This window comes from Leptidea sinapis, chromosome 2 (genome assembly GCF_905404315.1).
Source record: "Leptidea sinapis chromosome 2, ilLepSina1.1, whole genome shotgun sequence".
Classification (NCBI taxonomy): domain Eukaryota; kingdom Metazoa; phylum Arthropoda; class Insecta; order Lepidoptera; family Pieridae; genus Leptidea; species Leptidea sinapis.
Genome location: NC_066266.1, coordinates 25,326,007 through 25,341,655, shown reverse-complemented (window position 1 = coordinate 25,341,655; position 15,649 = coordinate 25,326,007). Strand labels below are relative to the sequence as shown.

The window sequence follows — 15,649 nt, the reverse complement described above, 5'->3', positions numbered from 1 at the left end:
CTTATTATACAGTTTTTCTTTTACAAAGGTATTTGGAAGTGATATATTTGACGATAGATATGGCCCACTTGTTAGTGACACCGACTAATTAAGCCTTAAACTAAGTCGGGATTAACATGGCTACTCCCATCGCCCTCGCTAACGACACTAGACGCGGCGCTACGACATTAACTCTTTGCTGGAATCACAGACAATTCCCATTTTCCTTAGAATGTTGTAAACAAAAATCTATATAGTTACATAACAAGTAACAGTAAGTACATATACTCAAGTGACGCGCCGCTTGCTGTGTCGCACTGAGCATCGGAGCATTGCGGGTCTAAATATTCTGTTGGGCTCTCTGCCACGATGCGCATCAACGCACAGTACAGCACCGTTATAGTGAGACATTCACCATACCAGCCTAGCGAAACTCTCTAAGAAAAAAGCGATTCAGTCGATTGTATGAAACTTGCAGTCATCGATAGATTAACAGATGACGGCTGGATCACTTGCCGTTGCGTAGATATTTCGCTTCATTGTGTGTCTTCTACCGCATTTATCACGGGGAGTGTTCCGTAGAGCTGTTTAACCTGATTCCTGCTGCCGAATTCCACCTTAGCACGACACGCCACAAGTTTCCTAACTTGTGGCGTCCATCCCCACCATCTGGATGTGTGGCGGTCTATACTGCAGTGCAGTTTTCAAGGAGCTTTCTTCCACGTACTACAAAGCTGTGGAATGAACTTCCTTGTGCGGTGTTTCCGGGACGATACGACACGGGTACCTTCAAAAAAAGCGCGTACACCTTCCTTAAAGGCCGGCAACGCTCCTGTGATTCCTCTGGTGTTGCAAGAGAGTGTGCGGTGATCACTTAACGACACGTGACTCGTACGCTCGTTTGTCCTCATATTCCATAAAAAATATCTTGTAAAAAACGGAGGTGCCGAAATCGACTACGCTTAAAGCAACTGTTCACTATCAAACTTAGCCAGATTATACCTCGTCACCAATCGCCATACTGTAATGACTACTATTTCAAATTTATGTCAAATCACTCCACGTTTCAAACTAAACTAAATTTTATCCCGCCTCATATTACGAAGTATTTACGTTCTCTTTGCACCATACGAAATAATATTTTGATTCTTTATACCACGCTCTGCAGTGCTGCACTGCGCCGCTATAGTACGGTCCGGCCTTAAGGCGAAGAGTAAGCAGAAAACACACAAACATGGTGTTTTAGGACAAGTTTTGTGGTGAAAGTATAGCATTTAGAGCTATGAACACTACTTAATCATAACAAATCCTTAAGTCTTATTTATAGGTTGCTAATGATTGCTCTTAGTTATAGTTAACACTGCCGAGCCTTTTTGAACTACCACTTTTCTTTGAAGTTAAACAAGTTTTTTGGCATGACGTGACGCATTTTTTTGGTACTTCTCTCAGAAAAGTTATTCTTATAGCTTGTACTTTTTGTGTACATTCATTTATTCAGATTAGTAGTGAATAACGAGGATTGTAAGCATATTAACTGTTTACCACGCAAGAATTTTGAAAATATTGGCTTTGTTACATAGATGGCGGGCCGGCAGCCGTGAACTCATATCGTTCAAGGTCGCTGGCATTTAGTGTCGCTTTAAGTCTCATTAGCCCAGTAAATTCACTACTTATGGCAGGCACCTTCAAACCGAAAAACAATACTTTAATTAATATGTTATGTTTTTAAAGTGATAACCCTCACTTCTAGGATTATCATACAAATAAAATATGAAAAACAAAAATTTTATGAACGATGCGGGTTAGAAGTGAGGGTTATCACTTTAAAAACATCGGGTATTGTTTAGATTTACAAGAGCGACATCTCAAGTCAATTTCCCAATATGCAAAAAAAAAAGGGTTGAGCAGGTTATCAACTGTAAAGTAGATCCTGTAGATGAAGCCACAACCTGAGAGTTGAACAAAGCAAACAGAATTTTATAACGAGGCGGTACTCGAACGGTTAGCTCAGTTGGTTAGAGCACCGGCACGGAACGCCGGAGGTCGTGGGTACGAATCCGCATCGTTCATAAAATTTTGTTTTTCAAATTTTATTTGAATACTTTTATTAATCATAATAATAGTGACATTACTGCTTCACTGCTGAATATGATGCCGAGCTCTTAAAGCCTGAACACATGGTCGGATTTGGTACGGCCGGACCATCGGGCAGTTCGGTGGCCGCCTGGCAACTGGCATAAATTGCGGACGGTAGTAATAGTACTTTTGTGTGATGTTATGTGAAGGTAGTTTTAGTTATAATGCAACTAAGTACTGGAACAATAAACCACCACCTTACAAAGCCTCATTATCAGTTAATTTCTTTAAATTAAAAATGAAAAAATATCTGTTAAATTAATATCAAAGTCAGTATTAGAGCCTTAGTTGCATTCAAATAGACTAGGAGCTTTTAATTTTGTTTTATTTTATTATTTATTATGACTATGATTTTGTTCTAATTTGTAATTACTTTTATGATCTGTATGTTTTGTTCTAGTTCTTAAGTTTAGTAGTAACTGTTTTTTATGTTAATTAGTAAAGTCAATTTCGTTCAGGCGAGGTGTCCCCCTTGAAGTCATATGTCACGCGGGGGTCACAGAAGATCAGTGTTGCATCACATGCTGATTGGCTCCATTTTTAAACACCACACGTTTCTATATATATATTTATTTATATCTTTAAATTGTTTCATTTTTGTTATTTGTGTGTGTGTGTTTATAAATAAATATTTTTCTTTCTTTCTTTTTCTTTCTGATGGACAATGAGACGCGAGCTTGTCCGATGGTTCGGCCGTACCAAATCCGATCATGTGTTTAGGCTATTAGGTTAGAGAAGGATGGATATATAGATGGAATTATGTTAATTATGGCACGCACATAAGATGTAGGTAAAAAACAAACTCAAAATCAACTCTTATGCAAAGTAAACTTTATTTTATTGATTGGCTTTTCTGACACCTTTCTAACAACTTCATTACCAAAGTTTTTATAATTCAACGCTTCATCAATATTTGACACAACCTCTTTCTCAACTGAAGTACAATCTACAATTTCTATATCCTTTTGCTCAATAGAAGTCTCACTTTGTGTATTTTTAACTTTGTCAACAAAACATGGTTTAAATTGCTTAGATATAACAGGAGACTGAGAATATTCCTTCTTCCGTTTGCATGAAATATCTTTAATCTCCTCACCAAATGAAATAGTATTTATAACACCCATGTTTAGTTTTTTCGTCTGTATCTCAACTTTATCATCTTTTGGATGTTCCTTCTTTTCAACTCTCTCTTTCTCTAAGTTTTTCAATCTAAAAACAACATCATTATGTCTTGTAAGTAATTTTAAACGAGTTTCTTCAATACTTTCCAATTCAGGGGCGTAACAAACATGCAATATGCCTCCATAAAAGTTTTTAGTATCGAGCATCTTTTTGGCTATTCTTGCCGTATGTATTCTTTCAAATTGTGCATGGTACGTCTCTGTGAATATGTCCGCTTTGTGTTGTGTCGATATATTGAACTGTAAAAGCTTTCCAAACTTAATGAAAAGTGATTTTGTTTCTTGCCGTAAGTTGAGCGAAGGGACACCAAATATTAGAAGATGATTTGATTCTCTGGCTATTGTATACACCTAAAAATAATGAAAGTATTTATTTTTGAGCGTCCCTTATACTGTCAGCTCAACACACAATATAAACTATTTGTTATATCATTCATTATTAAGAAAAACTTGTTAAAAGTCATAAAAGGCATTTATTTTCTCAAAATTGATTCCTTAAGAAATCTTTTTGATGTCATTTCTAATATACTAGATACTACTACCACTTCGGAAACAAATGGCGCTCTGAGAGGGAAGAAGTGACGCAAGAAACTCTCCCAGCATTCTTTTTTTGCACTCTTTCCAATAAAAATATACAATATTGTACAGTAATTTATATCACTATAAAATAATCATAATCTAGTCCCAGTCAGATCACTTAAATATTCAGCTGTGGAATAAAAGGATTTATGACAGAGCCATTTTTTTATAAAGCATTTAAATTTATTTATAGATAATGCCTGAACAGTGGCTGGGACTTTATTATAAAAGTGTATACATTTACCCTTATAGCTATTATGTATCTTATGAAGCCTACTAGAATTAGTTACAACCAATACCTTATTTCTAGTGTTATAATAATGAAAATCACTATTAAGAGCAAAAAGATGACAACTTTATAGTGCAATAGCCATTCTCTAGCATGAAATAGCATAAATGTATTCATAATCAGCCTACAAGTTCCACCAGTGTGAGGCTCTATGCAGAGGATGTCAGCTTGATTATGGGTACCACAACGGCACCTTTTTCTGCAGTGAAGCAGTAATGTGTATGCATTATTGTCTTTTGGTCTGAAGGGCACTGTAGCTAATAATGTAGGGTATTGGATAAGTCACTGACAGCTGAAACACAATTCATGCTAGTTTCGCTGTCTATGGTTGTATTGTATGTAAATAGTTAATAATATAATTTTGAAACATATTTTTAACATGTAGTACTATTTTTTAAAGTAATTATTGGGAAATCCTACTGGAAACATACAATTTAGGTACATTATGTATGTAAGGGGTGCTTATTTTCCTACTAGGATCATTAAAGTAAAAAAATATGTACCTTAACTGCTGTTAATTTTCTTCCTTGCCTATACGGAAGTCTGGTTGTACATAGGTTTTGCTGTTCATGATGAGGCAATAAAACTTTTTCTTCACTACTCATAATATATGATATTGTTGTTATTTAGTGCAACACTGTAAATACATCGTTACTTATTCGAGGTATATCTGATATCTGTAAAATAAATTCAGACAATATTAAGTGAAATAGAAACTTATTTAAAGCAAACGAATAGCACCGAAAAATATTTTTACTATAAATAGCACGTCACTTACTTACTCCTGCGGTCCAAAAAATATATATTTTTGACACAGTATTATTTACAAATATTGTGTTTGGAATATTTTTTTTAATTTAATTATTCATTAGATTTTTCTGCCCTACAATGTGACAATAAACAACTCGGGCGAATCAACATTCAACATGACACTTGGCTCAAATGTCATTTGTGCAAGTACAGTGTGCAAAAAAGTTTTTGTTTCCATTTCACTTTCTCGTTTTATGCATGCATATAATTGATTACATAGATGTATCGGTTTTAGGAAGTTACTTGTAGTTGTCATCCGATTTATACGGAAATAAAACAATTATTAATAGTAATTCGTATTTTTGTATAAGATTTATTTATTTACTATAGTTAAAAAGATGTTACTTTTTCTATCATTACTTTCATCAATTTCTACTATTCCAGATAGTACTATATCGCTATCATTGTCATCTATTAAAAATAGCTATTTCAAGAAAAAAACTTCCAAATGTAACGATGACAGCAAAAATTTTAAAAAGAAATATTACACGCATTGTAATCTTTTTAAACAAACAACATATAACAGCAAGAGAATACCTCATATATATCCCGATAGTGCTGTGGACATGTGCTCCGCAACTGGCGCCGGTCCTTACCCGTCTTTTCTGGCTCTCCTAGTCATCAGTCGTAGTCTCGAAATTATGGAAGTTGGCATAAGTGCACCCGATCCCTAATAAAGATGTACGCTCGGATCCGTCGAACTACCGCCCCATTGCCGCTACCTTTTTTTTTATGGAATAGGAGGACAAACCAGCGTACGGGTCACCTGTTGTTAAGTGATATCCGCCGCCCATACTCTCTTGCAACACCAGAGGAATCACAGGAGCGTTGCCGGCCTTTAAGGAAGGTGTGTGAATGTCGTATCGTCCCGGAAACACCGCACAAGGAAGTTCATTCCACAGCTTTGTAGTACGTGGAAGAAAGCTCCTTGTAAACCGCACTGTGGAGGACCGCCACGCATCCAGATGGTGAGGATGATGTCCTAACTTGTGGCGTGTCGTGCGAAGGTGGAATTCGGCGGTAGGAATTAGGTGAAACAGCTCTTCGGAACACTCCCCGTGATAAATGCGGTAGAAGGCAAACAATGAAGCGACGTCTCTACGCAACGCCAAGTGATCCAGGCGTTCACAGAGTACTGGGTCCCCGACAATTCGCGCTGCTCTGCGTTGCACGCGGTCAAATGGATCGGGCTGATACTGGGGTGCGCCAGACCAGAGATGTCAGCAATACTCCATGTGTGGCCGGACCTGCGCTTTGTACAGCGCTAGAATGTGGGCCGGCTTGAAGTATTGCCGTGCTCTATTAATGACGCCCAGTTTCTTTGAAGCCAATTTGGCTTTGCCCTCCAGATGGCCATGGAATTGGCAATCGCTCGAGATTTCGAGACCCAGTATTCCGATACTAGGCGAGGCTTTTAGGGAAGTGTTGTCGCAGAGCGGTGATGCGACAAATGGGGTTTTTTTAGTGGTAAACGCGCAAACTTGAGTTTTCTGGGGGTTAAATTGGACAAGGTTCAATTTACCCCATTCCGCGATCTTCTCAAGAGAGGACTCGATAGAAGACACAAGTTTCTCCCGGCACTGGTTCTCACTGGCACTCTCATTCACGGGCTTCGGGTTCGAGCAATGTCCGTCGACAACGACCTGTATGCTGCGCCCAGTGAGGAAGCTGGAGGTCCACTAGCACAAGCTCTCGGGAAGCCCAAATGATGGAAGTTTAGAGAGGAGCGCCTTATGCCATACACGATCAAAGGCCTTCGCTATATCCAGGCTAACTGCCAGGCCTTCCCCCTTGCTTTCAATAGCCGCAGCCCATCTATGTGTTAGGTATACCAGAAGATCACCTGCCGACCGACCATGGCGAAACCCGTATTGTCGGTCGTTGATCAACTGGTGACCCTCTAGGTATACCAAGAGCTAATTATGCTCTCCATGATTTTGGAGAGCAGGGAGGTAATAGCAATAGGCCTGTAGTTTGCCGGATCCGAACTGTCTCCTTTTTTTTGGATCGGATGGACAAGGGCTGACTTCCATGAGTCAGGGACTACGCCTTTGGAATAAGAGTGTCGGAATAAACGCGTTAGCACCGGCGTCAACTCAGGGGCACACGTTCTAAGCACGATTGGAGAAATGCCATCCGGCCCGCTCGACTTCCTGACGTCCAACGAAAACAGAGCTCGCCTAACAGTTTTCTGTCTGAACTTTACTTCAGGCATAGAGCTCTGACACCGCGGGAGGGTCAGCGGTGTTTTTCCGTTGTCGTCAAGAGTCGAGTTGGAGGCGAAAAGAGCGCACAGGAGATCGGCTTTCTCTTTTGCCGTATGGGCCAGGGTGTCATTCCTCATGTGCAACGGTGGCATGGACGGCTGGCTGAAGTTACCAAGAGCAGCTTTCGACAACGACCAGAACTTGCGTGATCCGGTCGGGTAACTGGAAAGCTGCTCGCCGATTTTAACGACGTGTTTTGACTTTGCACGGGCGATTTGCAGCTTAAAAAATCTGGAAGCACGGTTGTATTTCCTCTTTAGAACTATGCAGTTCGGATCCTTTGTGCCCAGCGCCGCAACCCAAGTTCGATACGCCTGTTTTTTGCAGTCAGATGCTGCTTTAACTGACGCATCGAACCAGGGCTGTGATCTGCCACCGATCGGTACTACAGAGCTTGGTATAAAAATATCCATGCCCTGTAGTATCACATCGGCTACTGCAACGGCGCAGGCACTAGGATCATCCGAAGGGAAACAAACCCTCCTCCAAGGGTAGGATGCAAAAAAGGAACGCATCCTATCCCAATCTGCTGACTTGTAGTGCCAAACGCGGCGGGTCGCTGGTGGTCTGCGACGTGGGCGTCGTATAGGCACTACGCTCCTGACCAGGCAATGGTCGGACGTTCCGAGAGGGGCGTCGACAATGACCTGGTAACCATCGGGATGTGTAGTCAGAAGAAGATCTAATAAGGACGGCATGTGGCTATCCACATCCGGGAGCCGCGTTGGCGACTCAACCAATTGGGACAGATCGTACGCCAATGCAAAATTATGCACAGATCGCCCTGCGTAGTCTGTGGTACGTGATCCAAGCCATTCGGCATTGTGCCCGTTGAAATCACCCAAGACTACGATTTCAGCGGAGGGGATCTGTGCAAGCACGTCGTCAATTGCCGCTTGAACGCAGCCCATGAGATGATCGGTTTCTGCGTTACCACTATGGGACCTGTACACACACGCATAGATGCGGACGCGGTCCTCTAAATCTACGCGGAGCCAGAGAGTGGACAGGTCCCTACCCTCAAAATTGCCGAGACGTCGACAGCAGATATCCTCCCTAACATACACACATAGCCCGGCATGAGGCAAAAAATTGTGCTCAATTTTGTACCCGGGGTACGTTAAATATGACGTATCGCTAGGTCGAGATATCTGCGTCTCAAGGTGGTGGTGGACGGCGTTTAATTTGGAGTGAATTCCCCTGATATTGCAAAAGTCCACGTTGAGTGTGGAGCGGAGTGCCGTGGTGTTACTGCCTCGTTTGTCCTTGGTCATGCGCGGTACTGTGCCCTCCCCAGAATACGAAGGGCTGCCCGAGCTAGAGTGCTCGGGGAGGGATTCTCCGACTCTGGTAGAGCCGGTACCCTCCTGGGGTACTATCTCTTTAGGGACCGCTTTCATAATCTTTGTTGGGGATGGGGGGGGGAATGACCTCCGGTCCTCGACACTAACCTATGCGAAACATAGCGGCACTAGGCCACTACTTCACGCCGGTATTCTGTGCGAGTGTGGTAATTAACCCGGACGAGTCTGGCCCGATTGTGCTGACGTCAAAAGACGGCTGCGTGACTCTCCCACTTCTATCTTAGTTTACCTCCATTTTCTCCAAAGTAATTGAGTCAATCATCAACCGCCAGCTCTTGGTATACCTAGAGGAACACCAGCTGTTCAGCGACTGCCAGTACGGTTTCTTCTTAAATTTATTTAGAATATTCAATTCAATTCAATTTCAAAATATCTTTATTAACAAATAAATTAGGTTATGTACAAAACCAGTATAGGTAGATCCTAGCAGTACAGTATCGTGATTTAAGGTATTGTTTTGCGGGTACTTAGGCCTACTAAAAACATATAAAACCGAATAAATTCATAACATGGTAAACAAACGTTGTTAAGTATAATAATTATTGATTCAGCAAGAATTTTTTGTGTATGCAAGCCTTAGACACAGCATTACATTTTATATCACTGACAATTTTTTGTATTTAGAACTTAGTGATAAAAGCAATTGCGTTTTATTGAGGATATGAAAGTTACAGCACTTGGTATGATAACATATGTGTTTCCAGTTAGCATTCTTAAGGAATTTACAATAATAATTGATAAGTATGTACCTTTAAAAACAACATTTTTTAAATCATTATTATTACTATCATTCGGTTTTAGCTCTCTAATATCTCCCTTTTAGTTTGTAACCTGCATAGTAAATAATATCAAAGTCTTACTTACCAGTTCATAAAATTAAAAATAGTAGTTAGTTATAACTTATATTCTGTGGTTTTTGCTATTGAATATAGTGGTTTAATTCTCTTTGTCACAGTAATTTTACATTGTTATCAAAACAAACGTATTTTTATTTTTATAATATTTATATGATTTACCAATTCATTAGAGATGCGGTGCTGTGTTCCTTGGTGTAAAAATGATACACGACATATCGATAAATCTCTTAGCTTGTCCTTCCATTCGTGAGTGTGTACTGTCTTATTATAAACTAGATATTGTCACAGTTTCTTGCTTTTTAATCTAACGTATACAGTTTACTTATTTATTTAAACTCTATCGTTTTGTTCTGTGAAACTGTATAAAATGGTTGCAGGTTTCCACAGGAGCCTCTGAAATCAAAGTGGTTGGAAATACTTGGCATGAAAACCTGTTTTACCCGAAGTTGTGTATGCTCGGAACATTTCTCTGAGAGTGACATACATTTAACTAAAAGAGGTTTGAGGAAGTTAGCTGTAGATGCTGTCCCGATTGGAAAGGTAATTTTATGATTAGGAAAAAATTTTTTTTGAAAATGGATGAACACAATACATCCTGATAACATGTTATAGTGATGCTGTCATTATTGATCACTAACACTAAAACCTTTATAACACCATTGAAAAGGGATTGTCAAGATATATATATTAACTAGCCATTCCTGCCTGCTTCGCGGTGCTAATTTTAAAAGAAAGGAACATTGGAATTTAAAAAATATGTAGCCATGTATGTATCTAGGATAAATTTTCCATTGAATGGTGGTAGTTTCATGTAGATACGAACTGTGGTTTATGCTTGAAATAGCCTCAAACTAAGACTAGATTTGTGTAATCTAGACTTTATTAATGTAATAAACTACTTTTTAATCACCCGCTCTTCATCTCCCTGGTGGTAAGTGGTGATGTTTTCAGCCCCTCCTCCACACAATTGCAGGTATTTCTTTGATAGATACAGGTTTAGTGTGGTTGGCAGGGAATCTGCTGTAGCCTATTCACAATTAATAAATATAAAGCGACAAGTGTGGATGTAATCACTTGAGAACTGGTCAGCCCTTTCCTCAGTCAAGAAATACTTCACCTAGCACTTAGCTAATGCAAAGACAGTAGTATAAACCTAGTAGTAGTAGCATAGAGAGGTGTATGTATGGTGAGTAGTGTCCATACAGTCAAGTTGAAACACTCATTGTAAGTGGCCAGAGATAGTAATGAGTAGGACATACAAGAGGCGGTACATTTGTCCCGTACATGACTTTAAAATGTAAGAGCGACTCGAAATTTAAAATTGTACTACTTCAAATTTTATGTCGCGGTAGTCGCGTGCCACACTCACTACTCAACTACTCAGTAGTCAGTACTCACTCTGTAACACTATAGTGTGTAGTTGTGTACTGTGAGAGAGTGAGGGAGCGAGTGGCATGCTACAAAACAATTAAAACAAATGCACAATAAATAACGAAAAATTAAATTTTGTTAAATGGAATATCTTATTTTTTGTAATATATTAAAATCACAGTTTATTAAATAATTTTTTTTATTATATATTTACCTATACCTAAAATTATATTTGTTATATTTTTTTATTTACCTACTTAATAACATTACTATGTCGTTCGTTCCGACTGCAATAACATCAAATGTCATATATTTTGTACTCGTAATTTCAAAAGTGTCGCCTCGCTTCAGTACGCCTCGCCTCATTTGAAGTAGGACATTGTACTGCCTCAGTGCAAAAAACAGGCTACTCTTACAAACTCATTTTCAAATCGTGTCCTACCCATCACTAGCCAGAGAGTAGTTAAGCGCCATATGTGACAACCAGGGTGATGCTAATGCTCGGATTGTACATCAGCCCCCAAATAGCGTCATGTGTCATATTTAAATGAGAACAATAACGGTGCAAACACCGTTATAACCATATCAATGAAATTACCTAATGAAACATTATTTTTTGTTAACTTGATATAAATATATGTTTGAAGAGTTGGTAACTTGGTTATTTGGTTTGTGATATGATTATGACAATACAAAATTGACTTGATATTTTGCTATTTAAATCTAAACAATTTGATTGTTGAAAACAAAATTTAATGATTGGTGCGGGACTCAAACCCAAGATCTCTCGCATTCCCAGCGAGTGCTCTTCCAACTGAGCTAACCGTTCGTGTGACATATTCATTCATCATTCATTCATCTACAGGATCTACTTTATAGTTGATAACCAGCTCAACCCCAATATATTAGGAAATTGACTAGAGATGTCACTCTTGTAAATTTAAACATTCTTATGTTTTTAAAGTGATAACTCTCACTTCTGACCATTGAAGACATATCAAGATTTATGAACATACGTCACTCGACAACCGTTCCTTAGTGGAAGTACGCTCGTACTGAATGCGAAAGATCACGGGTTCGAGTCCTGCATTGTCCATAAATTTTATCTAGTTAGCACTTAAAAAAAATAACATTTTTTTTCAACATGATTTCTGACATTTCAGATGGAGAAGAGAACCATAAAATTCCAGTCAATAAAGGTAAAGTTTGCCATTCAATTATTTATTTGGCTAGTGGCCACCATAGTCTAGCATAACTTAACCTTTCAAGTTCAAATATTTTATTCAAAAAAAAAACTACGTTAAAAAAACCGACTTCAAAAGCTGAAAAGTATCAAATAACTAAAAATTTAATTTAATACACCTCTTATGCAAACCTTTACCTTTAATATGAATAAAATACTATTATTTATATGTGCTACCTATTGATAGGTTTGAAGTCAGTGCCAAGCCGAAAACAAAATAAAACTTAATATTATAAACAGCTTACTTACTGTAATTATCTAGGTTGTCTGGCCACGCGTGTCTGACCGCTTGGTTCTAGACGATGCTATCCCGCTCAAAGTCACGCGTGGCGAGTGTAGGTACCTTTATTACATTTGGCTTGGCACCGACTTCAAAGCTATCAATATGTAGCACATACAAATAATAGTATTTTATTAATATTGGGTTTGCATAAGAGGTGTATTAAATTAAATTTTTTGTTATTTGATACTTTTCAGCTTTTGAAGTCGGTTTTTTAAAAGTAGTTTTTTTATTTGTTACATTTTAGTGTCAGTTAATAATAATATATAATCAACCTGTATGAAAACTCCAAAAAAAGCTGTACACAGAAAACAATTATGTCATCCAGGTAGACAAAAATTTTCATATAAATGTTCATATAGTGAAAACTACTGGGCCAAATTATGTAAAATTTTTATGGGACCAAATGGCATCTATTCTGCATCGAAAAATTACACAAATGAGATCATATACCTCATAGTTATCGGTACATACATAAAAAATACAATATGGTGTGTGTACAAAGTACACATGTCAGAAGTGAAACTTCTTTGGAAAACTAATTAAAAGAAAGTCATTTCTGTTATAGTAACCTTTACCACATAAACGTTTTTTAACAATTCTTTTCAATTTCGTAATACATTTGTTATGCAAATATTCTGGAATCTTGGTGTAAAAGCATATACGTCGCCCTACAAAAGATTTACTAACTCGACTTAGCCGAGTAGTAGGCATTATAAGTTTATGTCTGTTCCTGGTGTTAACATTATGGCTATGACAGTTTCTAGCAAATTCACTTATATGTGTCAATCTAATATATAAAATTCTCATGTCGCGGTGTTTGTAGTTAAACTCCTTCGAAACGGCTTGACCGATTCACATGAAATTTTGAGTGCATATTGGGTAGGTCTGAGAATCGCATACATCTATTAAGGGTGGTCCACGCCAAATTTTTCTTTTAATTTTAATGTAATTTTTTTTAATTTGTTTGATTATGAGTCAGCATACAAATACATACAACTTCAAATTTTCACCCATCTACGATCAACAGTTACTTTTGTATCGCTATTTTAATATCGGCAATACAAAGTTTGCTGAGTCAGCTAGTGATTCTATATAACATTATCAAAAATATATCGAGAAATAAAATAAGTAAATATAGTTAAAACATTTATTTTATCAATTTTTTCTATTAATGATTCTGTCAAATCCTTTTTAAAGGCCTGCAGAGTATGTCTAGTATCAGATGTTAAGTTGTATCCACTATGGAAGTATAATCTAAATCGAGCCTACGAGCAGCTAACAGGAGTTATGGTAAGTATTTTTTTTTATGTGCTAATCTGCAATTTGTCGTGTCAAGTCAAAAATTTGTAGTCTTGTTACCGTGTGCAACCCACAGCTGCTTGAATATTTGGGGATTAAGTGTTCTGTGAATGGTTAGATCATGTAGAGCAGTTTCTTCATTGTGTGTCTTCTACCAAATTTCTCACAGAGAGTGTTTCAAAGTGAAAAAACATATTTATTCTGTGCTATTTATTAGCTTGGTTATAGACAGTCTCTCAAAGAAAAAATTAAAGTAATAAATATTATGACTGATCATTCTCAGTACATTTATGAAAATTTTATATACGTTCACAAAAATCGTTACCTTTTTGCTCTTAATAGTGATTTTCATTATTATAACACTAGAAATAAGAGATTGCTTGTAACTAATTCTAGTAGGCTTCATAAGATACATAATAGCTTTAAGGGTAAATGTATACACTTCTATAATAAAGTCCCAGCCACTGTTCAGGCATTATCTATAAATAAATTTAAATGTTTTATAAAAAAAATGGCTCAGTCGTAGATCCTATTACTCCACTGCTGAATATCTAAATGATCAGACAGCCTGGGTAGAAATGATTGTACAATATTGTATATTTTTATTGAAAAGAGCGCAAAAAAAGAATGCTGAGAGAGTTTCTTGCGCCGCTTCTTCTCTCTCAGAGCGCCATTTGTTTCCGAAGCGGTAGTATTATCTAGTAGTTATTAGAAATGACATAAAAAGAATTCTAAAAGAATCAAATCAATTTTGAGAAAATAAATGCCTTTTGTCTTTAAAGTTGAATGATGAAATGACACGGGGAAGGGCGCTTGTGTGGGACGCAACTTGCGTCGACACTCTGGCTCCTTCTCATGTCCAAGTTACGTCAGTTGGTGCTGGGGCTGCTGCTTCGACTACCGAAGACGGCAAGCGTCGCAAATATGTTGGTCTCAGTGAGTCATACATCTTTGTGCCCTTTGGTGTCGAGACCCTTGGCCCGTGTGGCCCAGAGGCGCGGAGTTGTTCAAAATACTATCTTCGCGCCTCAATAACTACTACAGGTATAAGGCTACTGGAAACCCTCGGGTTAGAAAGATAGATCTTGGTCAACGGATCAGCCTAGGTATCCAACGCGGTAATGCTGCCAGTATTTTAGGTACGCTTCCACGTAATGATAGTTTTAATTTTATGTAGTCATAGTATTGAAAATATAGCTATAAGATTTATGTAAAGTTAATCACAATTAATACTATAGCATTCTTCTTTCAGGTTTCCACTAAAAGTACCCTTCCGAGATATGCTTGCGTGGAATGTGCTCAAAGATTATTAAATAGTCGAAGTTTAATAAGTAAATCTTCTATATCAAATGCGCTGTTGCAGAATCTGCTTAAAGATGAGCGTGTAAGTAAACGGAAATATAAAGTTGTTAATCGATTTCAGAGCTCAGTTTGTACTTGCACTAGAATGGAAAGTTGACTAAGTTAGGAAAAAACTTCGTATGAATTGTGTGTGCAATGATCATGACTAGAGACCGGATTATATGCAAATGCATATTGCATTTAGAAAAAAAAAATATTATGCATATTTACGCTCGATCTCGCCCATCGTTCGATGCTTTTCATAGTACACCCAAACATTGTACACAAAAGATTCTGGCCAGTAACCTCAGTAGACGTAGAACGCACCTTTTCCGCTTACAAAAATTTATTAAGCGATCGTAGACACAGTTTGTCTACAGAACATTTAGAACAGTACTTAGTAGTACATATTTTTAAAGGTAAATCTTAAATTTCATTGTTACCTAAGTACAAGCCATATTTTGGCCCTTTTTATGGATTTTCGTGCATATTTTAGTTATTTTACTTGCATATTTTGGGCATTTTTTGTAGCATATAATCCGGTATCTAATCATGACACTCTCAGCTCCCTTATCGCGGCACCAATGCCGCATCGTGCATGATGTCCCACAGACTAGTTTTATCAGTATCGGAAGGCAATATTAAATTCA

The 15,649-nt window shown here is 37.9% G+C and overlaps 1 protein-coding gene across 1 annotated transcript; it reads right to left on the bottom strand.

Moving 5' to 3' along the window:
* Positions 1-2,780: 2,780 nt before the first annotated feature.
* On the bottom strand, positions 2,781-4,858 carry LOC126974907 (RNA-binding protein 48). Its single transcript, XM_050822639.1, has 2 exons — positions 4,668-4,858; positions 2,781-3,647 (listed from the first exon to the last, which is right to left on the bottom strand). Exons 1-2 carry the CDS (start codon positions 4,767-4,769, stop codon positions 2,925-2,927), a joined length of 825 nt encoding a protein of 274 aa, XP_050678596.1. The 5' UTR covers positions 4,770-4,858; the 3' UTR covers positions 2,781-2,924.
* Positions 4,859-15,649: the final 10,791 nt, after the last annotated feature.